At 46.1% G+C, this 19,103-nt stretch overlaps 2 protein-coding genes across 5 annotated transcripts in view; one reads left to right on the plus strand and one right to left on the minus strand.

Annotated features, from left to right (window-relative positions):
- The first annotated feature begins 1,533 nt into the window (after positions 1-1,533).
- Positions 1,534-10,918, plus strand: wfs1b (Wolfram syndrome 1b (wolframin)). 2 transcript variants are annotated; one of them, XM_061686445.1, is made up of 10 exons: positions 1,534-1,715; positions 2,691-2,999; positions 5,317-5,393; positions 5,498-5,642; positions 5,716-5,889; positions 6,585-6,665; positions 6,815-6,972; positions 7,048-7,284; positions 7,392-7,510; positions 7,754-10,918. In XM_061686445.1, the coding sequence occupies exons 2-10, from the start codon at positions 2,693-2,695 to the stop codon at positions 9,291-9,293; spliced, it is 2,838 nt and encodes a 945-aa protein (XP_061542429.1). In that variant the 5' UTR covers positions 1,534-1,715; positions 2,691-2,692; the 3' UTR covers positions 9,294-10,918. The 2 variants fall into 2 exon arrangements, with proteins under 2 accessions (XP_061542429.1, XP_061542427.1); XM_061686443.1 differs by having other exon boundaries at positions 6,815-7,284.
- A 247-nt stretch (positions 10,919-11,165) lies between these two features.
- LOC133407488 (serine/threonine-protein phosphatase 2A 55 kDa regulatory subunit B gamma isoform) overlaps positions 11,166-19,103 on the minus strand; it is a 46,405-nt gene continuing 38,467 nt past the window's right edge. For all 3 annotated transcript variants that reach the window (XM_061685464.1, XM_061685466.1, XM_061685463.1), the window contains 2 exons: positions 16,182-16,273; positions 11,166-12,753 (listed from right to left, as the gene is read on the minus strand). In XM_061685464.1, the coding sequence (XP_061541448.1) occupies positions 12,456-12,753; positions 16,182-16,273 (390 nt within the window). In that variant the 3' untranslated portion in view covers positions 11,166-12,455. The remainder of the gene's footprint in view (positions 12,754-16,181; positions 16,274-19,103) is intronic.

The raw sequence follows: 19,103 nt of genomic DNA on the forward strand, positions 1-19,103 counted from the left end.
AATGTTTTTTTTGTGCTATTTAGTCAGTACTTGAGTAATTATTTTACTGTGTACTTTTTACTCTTACTCAAGTATTTTTTGGAGGACTACTTTTTACTTTTACTTGAGTCACATTATTGTCAAGTAACAGTACTCTTACTAGAGTACAATGTTTGGCTACTCTACCCACCTCTGGAGCGGACATCCTCTCTTGCTACTCTTACGTTTTAGATTTTTATTTTTTTTATTTTTCATTTTTTTTATTTTTATTTTTTTTACATTTTTGCTCATCAGATAAGCCCGTGTTGTATTTGTTGCACTGGTCTTTTGTGTTTTCGCGTTGAGGTGCTGCGGGTCGAGGCCCTGGTTGCGGTCCCAAGCGGAACCGCGAAGCACACGTAACAAGAGTTGATCTGCTAGTCCATCTTGTATTAATTAGGAAACGCGCCTACAATTATCTAATTAGTTTACGGATGTTAATGTCAAATGTATTAAGCGGCGGAGCGATGTTAGGGATTATGTCGCAACACGGAATTAACTAACTTCAATTTCTGAAATGGCGGAGGATGCATTTGGGATTAGCCTTTGATGTTGGTAGTAGTGAATAATGAAGTGAAACAGACAATGATTTTAGTCAATTCTTTTCCAGAATGAGTGCTTAAAGAGGAGGATGCTATTCATGTGGTACAGCTTCAAGCAGGCATCAGGTGCAGGTGGAGATGGGCCTGGCTCACGTCGGAGGCCAAAACAAAAAAAAAGCAAAGAAATGAGGCAAATTTAATTTTAATCTTAAATTTGTACATCAACACGTACTGGAGCGGTATAAATACATGTTTTTTCTGCGTGAATAATTTTTTTAAATTTTGCCTTATTGTACTCTTGAGAGTCTTCCAGATTGCTTAATTTATGTTAAAATCAAAAACATTCTTTGCGGGGCCCGGGGGAATCCCCCAGACCTCCCCTACAAGGTTGTTTTTTTTTGGATCACCTTTTTCATGCCTTTGGTTTGTGATCCCTGCTCTATGTGGGTAGATCATACTAGTACGAACTATGAAGTGTGATCAGGGGGTTTCAATCACAGGTCCTAGGAAAGATAAATGCAAAACCAATTATAAAATATTTGCATTCTATATATAATATTGTAGTTTACATACCTAATGACTAAAATAACAGGAACAGCAGAACGATTGAGCTAAATGTTTGTATTTTTAAATGAAAGCAATGCTTCCATCTTCTGGTAAAACATGCTACGCAAAAATCACGACAATCTCCTCAACAAAAGCTCAAAATACGCTCAACAAAATAGTCCGATTAATTATTTAGTGATGTTCTTTTTGTACAGTCAGATATTAAAATGAATAATCTCATCAGAATAAAATGTTTTTTTCTTTAAATCCACGATCGATTGCTTCGCCTGAGATGCCAACTGTAAACTTCCTGTTGTTGTAGCCAATCAAATCCGTTGACGCAAGCGTAGGTTTTTACCTGTCCAATCATAAGACAGTTCTTAAATGAAGCCGGAACCAGCTGTTGAGACTTGCGTGCTGTCGCTTTGGCGTGTGGCAACGTATTCTGTAGAGGACAGGTCTCTTCATGGACAGAGGTTCTTGTAAAACGAATGGAAAAAATGACTCGGTACATTGTGTGAAAAAGAGGGACACTTCTTAAAAGGTTACATTTTTTTCTTCTTCAGGGAGCCTGTCATATATACGGACGCCCTCGACAAGCTTATAAAGGTGAGCCGAATCTACAATAACGGTGCGATAATATATGCAGAACTACACTAGCATTAGCAACAAAACCACTCAACCTCTGATACACATGAACAGTGTTCTAACAAGCGTGTTCGGTTTTTATCACTTAGTCATAAAGGGACTCTCGGGCTAGAGACCATCGAAGCGCTTCCAGGTCCACTCCACCCGTTAACTTGAATCGAGGTCGTTTGGAGCTTCGAGAGGGGGTGGGGGGGTGGTGGGGGGGGATTCCCAAAAGGACAAAGCAGGGTTCCACATTAGGAACTTTGAGGGATGTCACCTTCTCGATTTAGCATTCCACTCTATAACAGATTGCAGACTGTGGAGATGGAACAGAGCGATGTAATACAGTACATGCTGGATGTGGCAAACGGATGGTGAACGCGACATCGTTCATAGTTTCCCGGAAGAACTAAAGAGCTCTGTAGACCAATACAAATACAGGATAGTCTTTTGATTAAAAAAAATAAAATATAGGAGTCATGTTGCTAGATTATACAGTAGATTCACCTGGAAATATTGTGAAATAATATTGTTGTCAGCAATATCAAAGAATCATTTTAAAGACCATCAAGTGTGTAATCAATGGCTTTGAGTTGAAAGACAACTGCGACCTGCGTCCATCCATTTTCTATTGCGCTTGTCCTCATTAGGGTCACGGGTGAGCAGGAGCCTATCCCAGCTGATTTCAGGTTAAGTAACAGGACACCCTGGACTGGTCGCCAGTCAATCACAAGGCACATCTAAACAAACAACCATTATTTCACCCTCACATTCACACCTATGGGCAATCTTCCATGAAACTAATATGCATGGTATTTGGTACTGGGAGTACCTGGAAGAAAACACAAACTCCGCGGAGGACGGCTGGAACCGAGATTCAAAACGATGCATCTCAGAACTGTAAAGTTGTTACTTGTAGTTCTGATGGTCCTCCCTTTTTTGTGTTCTTCTCAGCTATGGAAACCTCACCAGCAGGCATCCCAAACCCCAGCCCTTCTCCTCCTGCCGCTGTGAGGACAGGCCCTCCCTCTCCACAATCTTGTCCGAAACTCGCAAGGCCGCCGCCGTCCTCCTCGACAACCTCATCTCAGCCGGCGCCACGTCTTTATTCCCGCTCCTCTTCGCTCCCCACGCCGACAGCTTCGCCACTCCGCTCGTCCGTCAGAAGCCCCTCTCACCTGGGAAGAGCTCAGCTCAATGCGGCTTCCTCTGCTACTGCTGGAATGTCATCTGGAGCCGCAGTTCCTACCGCGCCTGAACCAGGTGACAGTCTTGTCAATGTAGCTTCTGCCCTGTGTGAAATGGTCAGTGTCATTCCTGCTTCGTCATTTGTCTTCAGAGGAAAAACAAAAAAATAACTATTTGCGTAAAGTAATACTCCGTTAACCATAAGCTCCGTTTAGAGTGGTCTGCTGTACGCATACCTTAATTTCTTGTGTATAATGCGCATTCCTCCCCCCCCCCCCCCCCCCCCCCAAAAAAAATTTCAAAAAGTTAATAGTGCGCATTATACATGGGTATAGGGGAAAATGAAAAAGCTTTCACATTTTATAAATGGGCGGCATGGTGGCCGACTGGTTAGAGCGTCAGCCTCACAGTTCTGAGGACCCGGGTTCAATCCCCGGCCCCGCCTGTTTGGAGTTTGCATGTTCTCCCCGTGCCTGCGTGGGTTTTCTCCGGGCACTCCGGTTTCCTCCCACATCCCAAAAACATGCATTCATTGGAGACCCTAAATTGCCCGTAGGCATGACTGTGAGTGCGAATGGTTGTTTGTTTCTATGTGCTCTGCGATTGGCTGGCAACCAGTTCAGGGTGTACCCCGCCTCCTGCCCGATGACAGCTGGGATAGGCTCTAGCACGCCCGCGACCCTAGTGAGGAGAAGCGGCTCAGAAAATGGCTGGATGGCTGGATGGATGGATTTTATAAATGTATGCCGCCATCTAGAGGTTGTGAAAAAGCTGTACACTTTAATTCCAATGTGACTTCCACCTAGAGGTTATGAAAAAGGTGTACACTTTCATTCATGTTACAAAACAGGTGTAGCCTACACTTTCATTCCAATATGACAGGGGTACGTATGACTGCATATACTGTATGTACAGTTGTGCTCATAAGTTTACATACCTTGTCAGAATTTGTGAAATATATATTTTTTAAAAAATATGACTGAACAACAACCATCATTAATTTCTTTATGGTTATGTTTTGTTTAATGATAATGCTTTTCTGAAATGCTTGACAGTTTAATTTGAATCCCATTAAAATAAAATTCAATGTGTTTCGCCTAGCCCTTCATGTTTTCTTTAAAGAATTGTACACATCTTACAAATTCTGCTTGGGTAATCAAACATATGAGCACAATTGTGTGTTTTCTCATTTACTAAATAAAAGTAAGGCTGTGAGGAAGTATTACATGTTCAAATAAAGTGCTTAACTTCAGAATAATTCCTTGAAAAAATACTTCGTTTTGATCATATGGGTAGAAGCAAAATCATGCATTGTAAAAACGCATTCTACATAGGTAGAAGGGCTTTTCCAGAATTTTGAGGTCAACTTTGGGGGCGCGCATTATACATGGGCGCGCATTATGGTACATGTTCCAGGACTGTGGCTATCATAAAGCTTTCATTAACCATATAGGCAATGACGTTCTAAGTAACATTTGAACATTCGTAACTGTCGTACAAGGGTAAATATAAGTTTACCACTGTTAAGATTAAAACACAGTGTCTTGACTTTCATGAGAAGGTGTTAAAGTTGATTGTGTCACAGTTGTGGCCCACATCTCATTTTCTTCAACAGTCTCCAGTGTAAAAAGAAGTTATGACAAACACAAACATTCAAACAGGGGGGCATGGTGGTCGGGAGGTAAGCACATTTGCATCATAGTATAGGCAGTTGTATTCTAATGGCAACCATTTGTCAGACATTCAATTAAGGTCCTTCTGGAAGTTGCTTTCGAAGGTCAGAAATTTTATATACAGTGGCACCCCCACTTCCAAGTTTTTTGAGAGACGAGCTGTCACTTGACCGATTTTTTTTTCTTTCAGTTGCTTACTTCAAACAGTTAATTTCCATTCCCAGTTGAAGTTTGTACGTTGTGTAATTAAACCAACCACATAACTTTGCCTTACGCCAAAGTCTGCTACCTTAATGCTAACGTACAATGCAAAACGCCATAGATGGGCTAATGAAAGTAGCATTGATGTTGAGGCAACGGAACACACACGGTGCAGAAATACATGTAGACGTACAATATAACAATACTCACAGGCATATATTCTTTATCCTCTGTGACTCAGTTGTGAAACACTTCTTCGTGCATGTCTGTAAGTTTGTATTCTACTGCCCTCTGTAGGCCAAGGTGCACACTGAGGAAGAAGAACAATGTGGGGCTAAATTAGATTCATGGCATTTCCATTGATTTCAGTGGGGAAAGATTATTTTGAGTTACGAGCGTGATCGCCGAATAAATTAGAATCGTAAGTAAAGACAAATGTAAATGTGCTTTACAAGGTAACATTATTATGATTGATTTAATTTATTATGATAACATAATAATGTTGCATCTCCTTTCAGAGGAGCCAGAGGAGGAGGCCAATCTTGAGGAAGTGGCCGAGAGAGCAAAGACGGGTGACGCTAAAGCGCAGACCAAGGTCAGTGTCAACCAGATGGTGGCCTCACCGTGCCGGGGACATGTTAATGAGAAGGGTCCGGCCGCGGGACAGCTAAAGTGTCCTTGTGTCGCGTGACCGTCCAGATGGGCCGCTTCTTCCTGGCTCTGGCCCAAGAGAGAGACGAGGAGCTGAACAACTGCACCGCGGTCACCTGGCTGGTCCAGGCCGCTAAACAGGGCCGCAAGGACGCCGTGAAGCTGCTGCAACAGTGCTTATTCTCCAGGGAAGGTATGCATGTCCTCTGCAATCACGGTATTCAGTTAGCAACGTGCCGACGTGTACGGTGCGTCCCGATTTCCAGGCATCACTCTCGAGAACTATGAGGAAGTCAAGAAGCTGTGCACAGAAACCCGTTTCGAAAGGGGAGTTCGGAAAGCGGCTCTGCTCATGTACTGGAAGTTGAACCCTGAAAGGAAGAGGTCGGTGACCGTTTCAGAGATGCTGGAGAACGTGGAACACGTTCGCATCGATCAAGGTATGATGTGAGTCGTGTAGTTGCTCTAATAGGAGACCCAATATAAGGGCAGAGCTGAGGGATGTCGGTCATCTTATTCGGCTACACGAGAGGGTGAAAATATTAGGAACGGTTCTCAGTAGGAGGCAGTGCAGTTTTGCACCACTGAACACGGCAAGCACAATTCGAAACAAATTGCTAATGCTGTGACATCCGTCCCTCCATCCATTTTCTATACTGCTTGTCCTAATTTTTGGTGGAGGTGAGTTGACTTTGGGTGAGAGGCATGGTACGACCCTGGGCTGGTCGCCAGCCACTCGTAGGGCACATAATGACAAAGTACCATTCGCGTTCACACCCATGGGCAATTTAAGGTCTTTAATTCACCTGACATGCACGTTTTTGGAATGTGGGAGGAAGCCGGAGAAAACCGCACAGAAGGAACATGCCAACTCCATACAGGAGGGTCTGAGCGGAGATTCAAACCCAGTACTTTACAGGTGTGAGGCAGGTGTGCTAGCCACTAGGCTTACTGTGCAGCCCACCACTCTGACAGTGTTAATCAAGACCAAGCATCGCTATCCATTAGAGCTGTGCAATATTAGATCAATTGAATACAGCTCTTATTAGATTGAGATTTGTTTACACTTCTATCAAACATAATGCGTTCATAGGGGGGATTTTGACCCTGTTGTGCTATTTTCCTCCCTTTCCAGACAAACGAGTCTCTCAAGGCCCACTGAACAGCTCCGCTAAGAAACAGAGGAGAGTTCTGGAGGCAATGGTGACCAGCGAGTGTAAGGCGGATCGCCAATATGACTATTTAGGCCCCGCTTCTATTTAGGCCACAGAATGCGGGCCGATAGAGAGATAATAGATCATTGAACTTGCAAATATTATAAACAAGGTGTTCAGCAGTAATACACGGTTTGGGTGGTTTGTGCAGCCATCTCTGACGTCGGGATGGATGAATTTGTCGAGATGACAAAGAAGTACGCTCGGGGAATGGGGCCGCCCCCCGCGGTGGCGGCCATGTCGGGGAGCGACGACGATGTCGACGACGTGGTGGTGAGGAATCCAGATGAGCTGCCCCTCCACCAAAAGGTAGGCGCTTCACAGTCGGGGATGGAAATCCCGCACGACAGTGACCCGGCTTCTCTGCGTCTGTCCCGTCACCAGCTGCTGAAGTTCCCGCTTCACGCTCTGCTGGAGATCAAGGAGCACCTCATCGACTGGGCGTCGCGGGCGGGCATGCAGTGGCTCAGCGCCCTCATCCCCACGCACCACGTCAACGCGCTCATCTTCTTCTTCATCATCTCCAACCTTACCATAGAGTTCTTCCTCTTCCTCATTCCTCTGCTGGTTTTCCACCTCTCCTTCTTCTCCATGGTCATCTGCACACTGCGGGTATTCCAGGTCAGACCGTCATTTCCGACTTTGCTAAAAGACTTGAGGCCTACTCATCTGTGGAGTCATATCAAAACACATCTCTAAGAGTGCCTTCCCCCCCCCCCCCCCGATAGAATTCCAAAGCCTGGGAAAACGTCCGAGCTCTGACCGACCTGCTGACTCACTTTGAGCCTGGTCTCGATGTGGAGCAAGCCGAGACCAACTTTGGATGGACACACTTGGAGCCCTATTTGTAAGGACAGCTTATTTCAATGATGGATTTACGGATTGATGAGCTCAGCTTTTGCTGTTGTTTTTATTGTATTTTATTAGACTGTGAACCTCAGTATAAAGGGCTACCATGAAGACAAATCTACTGTGAAATGTAATCACATTACATTGTAATTTGTACAGATTTTTCAGGATATTCACCTGTTTTAGTGGATTGACAAGAAAATAATTTTTTTAAAATTTAATTTCATTTTTTTGACCTCAGATACTTCTTGCTCTCCGTGGTCTTCGTAGTGTTCTCCTTCCCGGTGGCCGACAAGTCGTGGATCCCGTGCTCCGAGCTGGCCGCGGTGGCTCTCTTCTTCACCGTCACTGCCTTCCTCAGCCTCCACGCCTCCGCCAAGTTGTTTGCCCGCAGAGCTCTGCTCACGGAAGTACTCTCGGGGGCCTGCTCCCTCGCTTACCTGCTGCCGGACTCACTGTGGGTGCTCAGGATTTTCGGAAGGACGTTAGTCTCGGTGCCTCTGGGCGACATCGTGGCGCTGAACTTTGGGGTACCCTGCGCCCTTTACGGCCACCTGGTCTACCTCCTGTTCCGCATGGCCCAGTTGCGGGGCTTCAAGGGGACTTACCTGTGCCTGGTGCCGTATCTGGTTTGCTTCACGTGGTGTGAACTCTGCTTGGTGTTCCTCAGTAACGCCACCGCCATCGGCCTCATACGAACCTGTGCAGGCTACTTCCTCTTCCTCTTCGCCCTGCCCATTCTCTCCCTGGGCCTGGCCGCGATGCTCATCATTCAGCTCCTGCAGTGGTTTGTCGCCCTGGAGATCACCAAAATGGCCGTCACGCTGATCGTGTGCTTCGTGCCGGTCGTTTTGAGGCTTTGGACCCGCTTCAGCCTGAACCCCATTGTGGTATTTCGCTCTCTATCTAGGAGCAGCATCGTTAAACTCATCCTGGTGTGGCTCAGCGCCGTGCTGCTCTTCTGTTGGATGTACGTGTACAGGTCGGAGGGCATGAAGGTGTACAACTCCACCCTCACGTGGCCAGAGTACAGCAACATGTGCGGCCCGTTGACGTGGAAGGAGTCTAACATGGCCCAAACTCAGATCCTCTGCTCGCACCTCGAAGGCCACAGGGTCACCTGGACGGGACGCTTCAAATACGTGCGTGTGACAGACATCGAGAACGGGGCGCAGTCCGTCATCAACCTGCTTCCTGTGTTCGTTGGGAATTGGATGCGTTGTCTGTACGGTCAGCCGTATCCTGCGTGCGACAGGACGCAAACCCCGCCGGTGGGCCCTCACCCTTTCCTGTCCCCGCTGCTCCAAGACCCCCTCTGTAAACTCAAACAACTCACCAAGCACGAATGCCACGTGAAGTGCTTTGACCGCTACAAGTTCGAAGTCACCATGGGCATGCCGCAAGAGAGGAAGACCAAGAACGGGACTGTCGTGGAGGACGAGGACGCCACCAAGGACATCGTCCTGCGCGCCAGCAACGAGTTCAAGTCAGTGCTGTTGCACTTGAACACGGGAAGCCTGGTAGAGTTCAGCACCATTCTAGAGGGACGTCTGGGCTCCAAGTGGCCTGTTTTCGAGCTGAAAGCCATTCACTGCTTGTCATGCGGCGATGCCCGCCTGCCCAGCAGCAGACAGTACAAGATTGAACACGACTGGAGGCGAACGGTCCAGAGTGCCCTGCAGTTTGGCTTCGACTTCTTCTTCAACCCCTTCCTGACCGCCCAAATACGCCAACTCCCTGACACCGAAACCGACACTGTGATAGAAGTGACAGGGTCATAGGTGTGACTTGATTCTGTTGGCTTTTGAACTAAACTCTTTTGAGAATACAGACACTACTTGCTAAAAGTGAGCAATATTCAGCTTTGGGTGAAATTTCAGAATGAAGCTAAAATGCACTGCAGTGTTCCTCCACATATTCGCTGCTCCTGGATTCTCCTATTCGTGTGTTGTTGTTGTTTTTTTTCCCCCCATATCCGCCTCCATTATTCCCTGAAAAACTTGCTGTTTTGGTACTGATCCCAAAGCCAATTTGTAATATAAAAACATTACAGCCATCATTTTGCCTTGGAACTACAGTAGTGCCTTGAGATGTGAGTGCCTTGACTCATGTTTTTATGATACAAACTTGCTTGATCAATTGTTTTGTCTTGAGATAAAAGCAACGTTTAGATACGAGCGCTCTTCAGACCTCCACAATTAGATGACGGCAGCACATTTCACAACATCCGGCCACCATCAATTGACACTGGTTTCCTTGCAGTGGATGGATGGTATCAGTTGGGAGCAGTAATGCAGCATTAAGTTGGTTTGCCAACTGCCAACTTGACCCCACAGGAGAAGGAAGACAGTACATTAGGTATAGTCGTTTTGTGCTCCCGTTTTTGCAGGTTATATGGATAGGAAATGTAATTACTGTGCGTTTTTATACAATACAAATACTGTTAGGTGCAGTTTTTCTGAGGACAAAACACATTTTGTTTGGTCTTTGAGCTGCTGGAACAGAATACTTGCATTTACATTCATATCAATGGGGAAAGATTTCAGATAAGAGTGTTTTGAGATACAAGTGCGGTCAATGAGCGAATTAAACTCTTATCTCAAGGCACCACTATGTTGAAGTGAGTTAAGAAGTTCGGGTAGTGCTTCGCTGGTATCTTGGTGCTAAGGAACTATGTTGAAGTAAATTGAGCATCATGTCGTGCTTTGCCGCCATATTGTGGAACCTATAGACAGTTATATACCTTCTGTGGGATTCAGCAATTTGTGCAAAAAGTATTGAAACATTGAATTGTTGGAAGTGCATTCAAATGCTTACAGGAGGTCAAATTTAGGTTATAGTGCATTTTAAGTTCATCCTGAAATTTTCACCTGGAAAACCTTTGTGAGTAGTGTTTCCCATGTTTTCAAAGGTGAACACTAAAAGTAAGACACCACCAAAGTCTCTGTATTTGCGCTTACTTTTGGTGAACACGTTTTCATCCTTCGTAAGATAAACAAACATGCTCACTGCACAATGTATTTCAACCCATTTGTGGACAGCTGAAAATGACTTTGTTGCCACACTGTCATGTGATGAGAACATTGGCAAGTTGTTTTCAAGTGCCTTCATCACATTTCAAATACACTAAATATTTCTGGGATCCTTTTCATTTCAAAAGTTATTATTCCAGTTATTTATTCTGCCTTCTGTTCCTCCTGCATCTGTGTTTATGAACCTGCTGTGCAGGAATCAAATGTTATCAGCCCCTGCGTGAGGTTTAAATTGGGAGCAGACGTTTTCTTGTGACCCATAAAAATGGGAGAAAACACATTGCATTAAGTACACAAAGAATTGTCAAGCTTTGCAAATAATTGTGTAACCCTGATTAGCATTTGATGAACTCATTAAAATATAGAGTTGTGTATTTTTGTTTTATTTTTGGACTATTGAAATATGCTTATTAGCATGTGCTTTTAAATTCGGAGTGAGTGGGGTTATAAAGATATTTGGATGTAAATAATATATTGTTTTGCAACATGAGGGAGTGTCCAAGCCTACAGAAAGAATAAAAGCACCAATACAGGGCATTTGGTAACAATGGATGAGATTGTTGAAATCTTTATTGCCCCCCCCCCCCCCCCCCAAAAAAAAGCAAACAACAAAAAACCACACACACACATCAGCATTGTTCATACCTAACATACGCAACAGATTTGCCATCAACGTACTTGAGCACAGAAATATGCAAAAATCGACATTAGTTTGGTCAGCACATGGAGAAAACTGGATTGTGTTTTTTTTGTATTTAAAAAGTGAACTAAAAGAATAAATTGTTCTCCAAAAATAAACAATTCTGCACATTAGCAAAGTAATCAGTGAGGAAAGCTGACGAGATGAAAGGTGCATCTCTCTGCTGTCGCTTTGGAGGCAATCATCTTGTAATTGTAAATTACTGAGTCCACAGTTGGTTTATGGATGGAAAAAAAAAAAGACAACTCAAAACATGTCCAAAAAGAGGGTTGATAAACACAGACACCATTTAGGCCCTTTCCCTCCCCCCTCCCCCTTTTAGAGTATAACAATAACCTAAAACATTTCCCATTTGTATTGTTCTCCTTTACACTGGGCGGATTCCTGTAAAGCTTAATTCCAACTGGTACAAGTAAGCGTATGAACCGAACAGTAAACATGCGTTAGCATCCGTAGACGCAAAGGTAAAGAGAGTTCGGTCATCAGCGGGTTCTTCATGCTGTGAGCATTTTGTACAGCTGGGTCAAAATGATTAAGAAGGCAGCCAAGTCAGTCAGTCTGCAGAAGGCTAAATCTGTTTGACATGTAGCATATTCTTGCTTAATTGCTGATTTTATTTTGAAAAAACACTTTTTTTTTTGTTTTTGCTTGTATTAAAGTAGCACAAAATGCAGCTGCAGACCAGAAGCAGAATCTGTGAGGAGATCTGCAAACATGTGGAGAAGCCAGGATTCTGCTTCTGTCTGAAGGAATGTGAGTCTCTCCTGAACCAGAGAGATCTTGGTGAAGAGGGACGTCTAGTAACCATCATCATGATTAGATTATTCCTATGAAGGGACAAAAACAGAAATGGAGGAGATGACTTCAAATTAAAGATACGACCAGTAACATCAATGCCCCATTTATCATCACTGGTGCTGGTAGACACAAATGGTTTGAACTGGAGTACATCCATAGCTAAAAGAGAGGAGGATGACCATGTAAACAACTCTGAGGTTTCTTCTCCTCAGAGGCTGAATTGTGGCAATCATCTCACCGACTTTCACTTCCATGATCCCATCCTGGCCTACTTGAGGTCCTTTCACTTGTTCGAGGTTGATGAGATGAGCATGTTTGTATGTGAAATGGTATGGTGACCTGTCTCTTTAGGCCTCATCCTGTGAGCGCGTATGTTTGCGTTCATTCTGGCATAGTTGCATCTCGACCCGCGCTCACGAGTGCATCTCCGAGTTGAGTTTGTCCTGGAAGATGTACAAGTTGTTGGTGGCGGCGATGGCGATGATGTTCTCCGCCGGGTGCCAGGCTGTGTGCAGGATCTTCTTGGTGAAGTCCAGGCTGTCCACGCTGATGTCGTCCTTGCGGCGCTTGCCCCCGGCGGCGCACACTCTACGTGGCTTGAGCACGGCCCGGGGTTTGCTGCTCTCCCGGGATGCTTCTAAGGTCACGTCGCGCTTGGTGTTGCGATCGAACATACGGAAGAAGTTGTTGTAGGCTCCGGTCATGATAACGCTACAACACACACAAGAGGAGTGGAGGGATTCAGTTACTGGCAGAACACGCAAATGTGTTTTCACATTTCATTTTAATATGATGAAGCTAGTGTGAATGATGTAGTGGTTCATGTAGATGAATTTCATGCAGGTGGAGTGTGATCAGCTCCCACTTGATGTTCCATGGATGGATGAAGGTTTAAAATAAAATGTGTGGTTGGGTAATGGTTGGTGGGATGGGGACATTTTGGCCTGAGCAAGCGGAAAAAATCCATCCATCCATTTTCTACCGCTTATCCGGGTCGGGCCGCGGGGGGGAGTAGGTTTAGCAGGGATGGCCAGACTTCCCTCTCCCCAGCCACTTCATCCAGCTCTTCCGGGGGGATCCCGAGGCGTTCCCAGGCCAGCCGAAGGACGTAGTCTCTCCAGCGTGTCCTGGGTCGTCCCCGGGGTCTCCTCCCGGTGGAACGTGCCCGGAACACCTCACCAGGGAGGCGTCCGGGAGGCATCCGAATCAGATGCCCCAGCCACCTCATCTTGCTCCTCTCGATGTGGAGGAGCAGCGACTCTACGCTGAGATCCTCCCGGATGACCGAGTTTCTCACCCTATCTCTCAGGGACAGCCCGGACACCCTGCGGAGGAAAGTCATTTCGGGATATCCGGGATCTTGTTCTTTCGGTCACGACCCACAGCTCGTAGGTGAGGGTAGGAACGTAGATTGACCGGTAAATCGAGAGCTTCGCCTTTCGGCTTAGCTCCTTCTTTACCACAACGGACAGATACAAAGTCCGCATCACTGCAGACGCTGCACCGATCCGTCTGTCGATCTCCCGTTCCATTCTTCCCTCACTCGTGAGCAAGACCCCAAGATACTTGAACTCCTCACTTTGAGCAGGATCTCATCCCCGACCTGGAGTGGGCATGCCACCCTTTTCCAACTGAGGACCATGGTCTCAGATTTGGAGGTGCTTATTCTCATCCCAGCCGCTTCACACTCGGCTGCGAACTGCTCCAGTGAGAGTTTGAGGTCACGGCTTGATGAAGCCAACAGAACCACATCATCTGCAAAAAGCAGAGATGCAATACAGAGGCCACCAAACCGGACCCCCTCTACGCCTTGGCTGCACCTAGAAATTCTGTCCATAAGAGTTATGAACAGAATCGGTGACAAAGGGAAGCCTTGGCGGAGTCCAACCCTCACCGGGAACGAGTCCGACTTACTGCCGGATATGCGGACCAAACTCTGACTCCAGTCGTCCAGGGACCAAACAGCCCGTATCAGGGGGTTCGGTACCCCATACTCCCTAAGCACCCCCCCCCCACAGGACTCCCCGAGGGACACGGTCCAACACCTTCTCCAAGTCCACTAAACACATGTAGACTGGTTGGGCGAACTCCCATGCACCCTCGAGGACCCTGCCGAGGGTGTAGAGCTGGTCCACTGTTCCACGGCCAGGACGAAAACCACACTGCTCCTCCTGAATCTGAGATTCGACTTCCCGGCGGACCCTCCTCTCCAGCACCCCTGAATAGACCTTACCAGGGAGGCTGAGGAGTAGTTGGAACACACCCTCCGGTCCCCTTTCTTAAAAAGGGGGACCACCACCCCAGTCTGCCAATCCAGAGGCACTGTCCCCAATGTCCACACGATGTTGCAGAGGCGTGACAACCAGGACAGCCCCACAACATCCAGAGCCTTTAGGAACTCCGGGCGAATCTCATCCACCCCCGGGGCCCTGCCACCGAGGAGCTTTTTAACTCCCTCGGTGACCTCAAACCCAGAGATAGGAGAGCCCACCTCAGAGAACTCACACTGTGCTTCCTCATGGGAAGGCGTGTCGGTGGAATTGAGGAGGTCTTCGAAGTATTCTCCCCACCGACTCACAACGTCCCGAGTCGAGGTCAGCAGCGCCCCATCCCCAATGTACACTGTGTTGGTGGTCCACTGCTTTCCTCTCCTGAGACGCCGGATGATGGACCAGAAGTAAGTATACCCACACCTGCTCGGCGCCTCTCACCGTGGGCAACTCCAGAGTGCAAGAGAGTCCAACCCCTCTCGAGAGGACTGGTACCAGAGCCCAAGCTGTGTGTGGAGGCGAGTCAGACTATATCTTGTCGGAACTTCTCGATCTCACACACCAGCTCGGGCTCCTTCCCTGCCAGAGAGGTGACATTCCACGTCCCGAGATCCAGCTTCTGTAGCCGGGGATCGGATCGCCGAGGTCCCCGCCTTCGGCCACCGCCCAGCTCACACTGCACCCGACCCCTATGGCCCCTCCCACAGGTGGTGAGCCCATGGGAAGGGGGACCCACGTTACCCTTTCGGGCTGTGCCCCATGGGTGCAGGCCCGGCCACCAGGCGCTCGCCTTCGAGCCCCACCACCAGGCCTGGCTCCAGTGGGGGGGCCCTGGTGACCCGCGTTTGGGCAAGGGAAAACAAAGTCCATTGTTTGTCGTCATCATTAGGGGTCTTTGAGCCGTGCTTTGTCTGGTCCCTCACCTAGGACCTGTTTGTCATGGGTGACCCTGCCAGGGGCATAAAGCCCCAGACAACTTAGCTCCTAGGATCACTGGGACACACAAACCCCTCCACCACGACAAGGTGACGGCTCAAGGAGGGGTGAAAAAAATATAACACACAATAATATGGTGGTTTATGAATTACATAATAGGATGTAAAGAATTAAACAGTTTGTGCATCATGATTTGATTGATTCTGGTGTATACGACTTGGCTACTGAGAGGTAGTATAATACTGTCATGCAGACACAAACTAAGAACAGTATAACAACTATTGGAAGAGACTCAGTCAGCTGCAGTAATATTAGTTGTTTTTGCAGAGGATATTGAGTATGTGCCTCTAAGTATTGTTAAATTGTCTACACAGTTTGCGTGTAAATGTCTGGTTCTTAAGCGTTATAAATCCGCCACGTAGATGCTATTCGTTAGGCCGTATAAGGTGTTTTGCATTGTGTGTTTGCATTAGGCTAGCGGAAAGCAAAGTTGTGAGGTTGTTTTAAATATGCAACGTGTGATTCTCCTTGTTTTGTTTAGTTTGACAGTAAACTTCAACTAGGAGTTGCAATAAAAAGCTTGAAGCCTCTTTATTAAAGACTGGTTCACTATGTGCAAAACTGCTGCTTGTTGTAAAGTGAGTTGAGTTCACTGCCAGTATACAGCACTCTTATCTCAAATTTTGCTCGCAAGTCAAACAAAAACAATTACATAAAATAAAACCTGCCAAACGACCGAAATCAGGTCACTTGTATCTCAAGGCACCACTGTATTGTGTTCTTGTAGCGCATCTGCCTAATAAGGTAAATAGGTCTAATTCTCTTTCGTGCATCTATAGTACACTTACAGTACATTTTGCATATGGTGCAAAATTATCAAACAGAAGTAGTGAATGTGCTTTGCCTATGAGGTTATAAAAATGAAAGACAGACCTGTCCGAGCCATTCCAGGCGCACTCAAACTTGTCGAAGATGCAGTCGTTTTCATAAAGGGAGCACAACTTGCTGCGGAGGTAATCATGAACCTGGAGGAGTACACAGATAAAAAGTGAATCTAAAGCACATCTGCTTCACTTGGCTATTGACTGCAAGTAAACTAAAAATAGAAGATAGAGTGGAGGGCACACACGCACACAAAGGGAGGAAACATTAATTGTGCATAGTTGTAACACTAACCTCTCTGAAGGAATCGCTAATAAGACAACACCCGCCCTCAGCAATATGCACCAAGTGTACATTTTAATCTAAAACTCCATTAACGTCCTGCTATTATCACACACCAAGGCCATGGTAATCGAGACGCACACACACACACACACACACCCACACACACACACACACACACTTACTGACTAATAATTTCTCCCCTCCCTGTGATTTCATACAACCTGCCTGCATCAGCAGTGTGTGTCCACTCTGAGGGGCTGAAATGTACACCTTCTCTTGCCACTATGCGCTGCAATCAGCCCTGTTTTTCTCATTCTGCATCCAGTCAGCAGATAATAGTCCTCTTCCCTTCAATAAACAGTTAAGATGAGGTAGCATTTATTGCTGTACTGTATATCAAACCTAGTAATGCTTTTGTTTTACTCCCAAGGGTCCCTGCCAACTGTGTCAACTGGGGTTTAATTTACATTCTTGTGCATGTCTTCCTAAAAGTCAATTTTGTGTTTTGTTTCTAAATACATTAAATATGTTTGAAGATAAGTGCTGAAAATGTGCAAAGACTGTTTAACATCTCAGCTGGTCAGATATTTTGGGCGGGGCTAAATACTAGCCCCGTGACGACAGCAGGCTGGGGCGTATACTTTCTGGCATGACTTCCCTCCGCCACTATATAAAAAACCAAGCGCCCTTATTCCATGCAGTGGCCATTCGGCATAATTGCCACTTCCTTATTCGTAATAACTTGACCCAGTTCTACCAGGATAGGATGCAGTTAGCCATCAACCTATGCCAACAACTTGAAAAAATAAATCTTCTCTTAAGTGGAATGTGTTTTGTGTTATTTGGGCTAGTGTCTCTACCGTCTGGCCCAACATGTGTTGTGTAGCAAGGCAGCGGCGAACCCCGACCCCGGCTCCTTGCCAGCCTGACAGTGGTGGCAACGGTGTTAGGGTTGTCAGCCACGATGTTGCGGGGTGAGGAGGAGGGGGGAAATAAGAGTTTAGGCTTGTCTGTGAGCTACAGTTTTGCCAAGACCGCTTTGAGATATATTTCAGGCAAAACAGAGATTTCGGGAAGAGAATCCGCATTTATTAGAGCGTCCTCCATTTTCAGAATCAGAATCATCTTTATTTACCAAGTATGTCCAAAATCATCATCTTGCCAAGTATGTCCAGAATCATCTTTATTTGCCAAGTATGTCCAAAATATATAGTATATTATATATTTTGGACATATATAGTACGACAACAGACAGTCAATTGACAGAGAATACTTTTGAGACATAAAGACATTGACAAAAACAGTCACTGAGCAATAAAGGGTTGCTAGTTAACTGGCAATGCCGCTACAATTATTATTTTTTTTTACAGTACAGTACAAGTCCGCCAAAATAGCACTCAGAAATCACTCTCCCTGCCCCTCTCTCCATAGGAGGTGCTTTTTGACATCACGCCGTCAAACGCTCCAGAATAGAACACTCTTCTATTCCGCTCTGCGTCACGTCAAAACGCGCTGACGTCCCCTCAACACACACGCAATGAATGGGAAAGTTGAGGGCTTCGCCAAGTGCAGTGTGAAAAGGCCTTATTCTATTCTATTGGTATACAGGGCAGGTTATATGGACCTTCCCCATTTCTTTCAGTCACCTCGCTACAGGTACTACAATCTTTCTGCCACATTGTAAAAGTCTTCCTCTCATTTCCTCTCCTCGCCAACTCCTCAGCCCTCTTTCCCTCCCTTTCTTCCTCCTCCGTGCTGCATTGCAGATCTAGGTATCAGGCACTTCTTCCTGTTAATCTTCATGAGACTGTAAATAGCTCCTCATCGACTTCATGTGCCCCCACACACTAACAGATCCCCTTTGGAGGGAGTTGTGACCACACATTAAAAACCAAAAAGTTTCCTTTTGGAGATGTAATGAGACAGCATTTAGAAAAGACCAGACATGGCTTGATTGCACAATTTGCACATGTACAGTGGGTACGGAAAGTATTCAGACCCCCTTAAATTTGTCACTATTTGTTATATTGCAGCCATTTGCTAAAATTAAGTTACTTCCCCCCCCCCCCCCTCATTAATGTACACACAGCACCCCATATTGACAGAAAGTTGTTCAAAGTTTTGCATATTTATTAAAAAATTTAAACTGAAATATCACACAGACCCTAGTATTCAGACCCTTTGCTCAGTATTTAGTAGAAGCACCTTTCCTTCGATTGCAACTAGTCGTCCTGTCCCTGCAGCTGAAAAACACCCCCACAGCATGATGCTGCCACCACCATGCTTCACTGTTGGGACTGTATTGGACAGGTGATGAGCAGTGCCTGCTTTTCTCCACACATACCGCTTGGAATTAAGGCCAAAAAGTTCCATCTTGGTCTCATCAGACCAGAGAATCTTATTTCTCACGATCTTGGAGTCATTCAGGTGGTTTTTTTTTTTTTTTTTTTTTTTTTTAGCAAACTCCTTGGGGGCTTTCATGTGTCTTGCACTGAGGAGAGGCTTCCGTCGTTTCTCCCATCTCTCGACTGCATCTCTGGAGCTCAGCCACAACGATCTTTGGGTTCTTCTTTACCTCTCTCACCAAGGCTCTTCTCGCCCGATGCTCAGTTTGCCCGGACGGCCAGCTCTAGGAAGGGTTCTGGTTGTCCCAAACGGCTTACATTTAATGATTATGGAGGCCACTGT

Source organism: Phycodurus eques, chromosome 9 (assembly GCF_024500275.1).
Source record: "Phycodurus eques isolate BA_2022a chromosome 9, UOR_Pequ_1.1, whole genome shotgun sequence".
NCBI lineage: Eukaryota > Metazoa > Chordata > Actinopteri > Syngnathiformes > Syngnathidae > Phycodurus > Phycodurus eques.

Bases quoted from the DNA above. Each gene is read 5' to 3' on its own strand.
- wfs1b (XM_061686443.1), top strand. From the start codon at position 2,693: ATGGAAACCTCACCAGCAGGCATCCCAAACCCCAGCCCTTCTCCTCCT. The intron at 5,890-6,584 runs GTATGATGTGAG...CTCCCTTTCCAG, and splicing joins ACACGTTCGCATCGATCAAG to ACAAACGAGTCTCTCAAGGC. The intron at 7,511-7,753 runs GTAAGGACAGCT...TTTTGACCTCAG, and splicing joins ACACACTTGGAGCCCTATTT to ATACTTCTTGCTCTCCGTGG.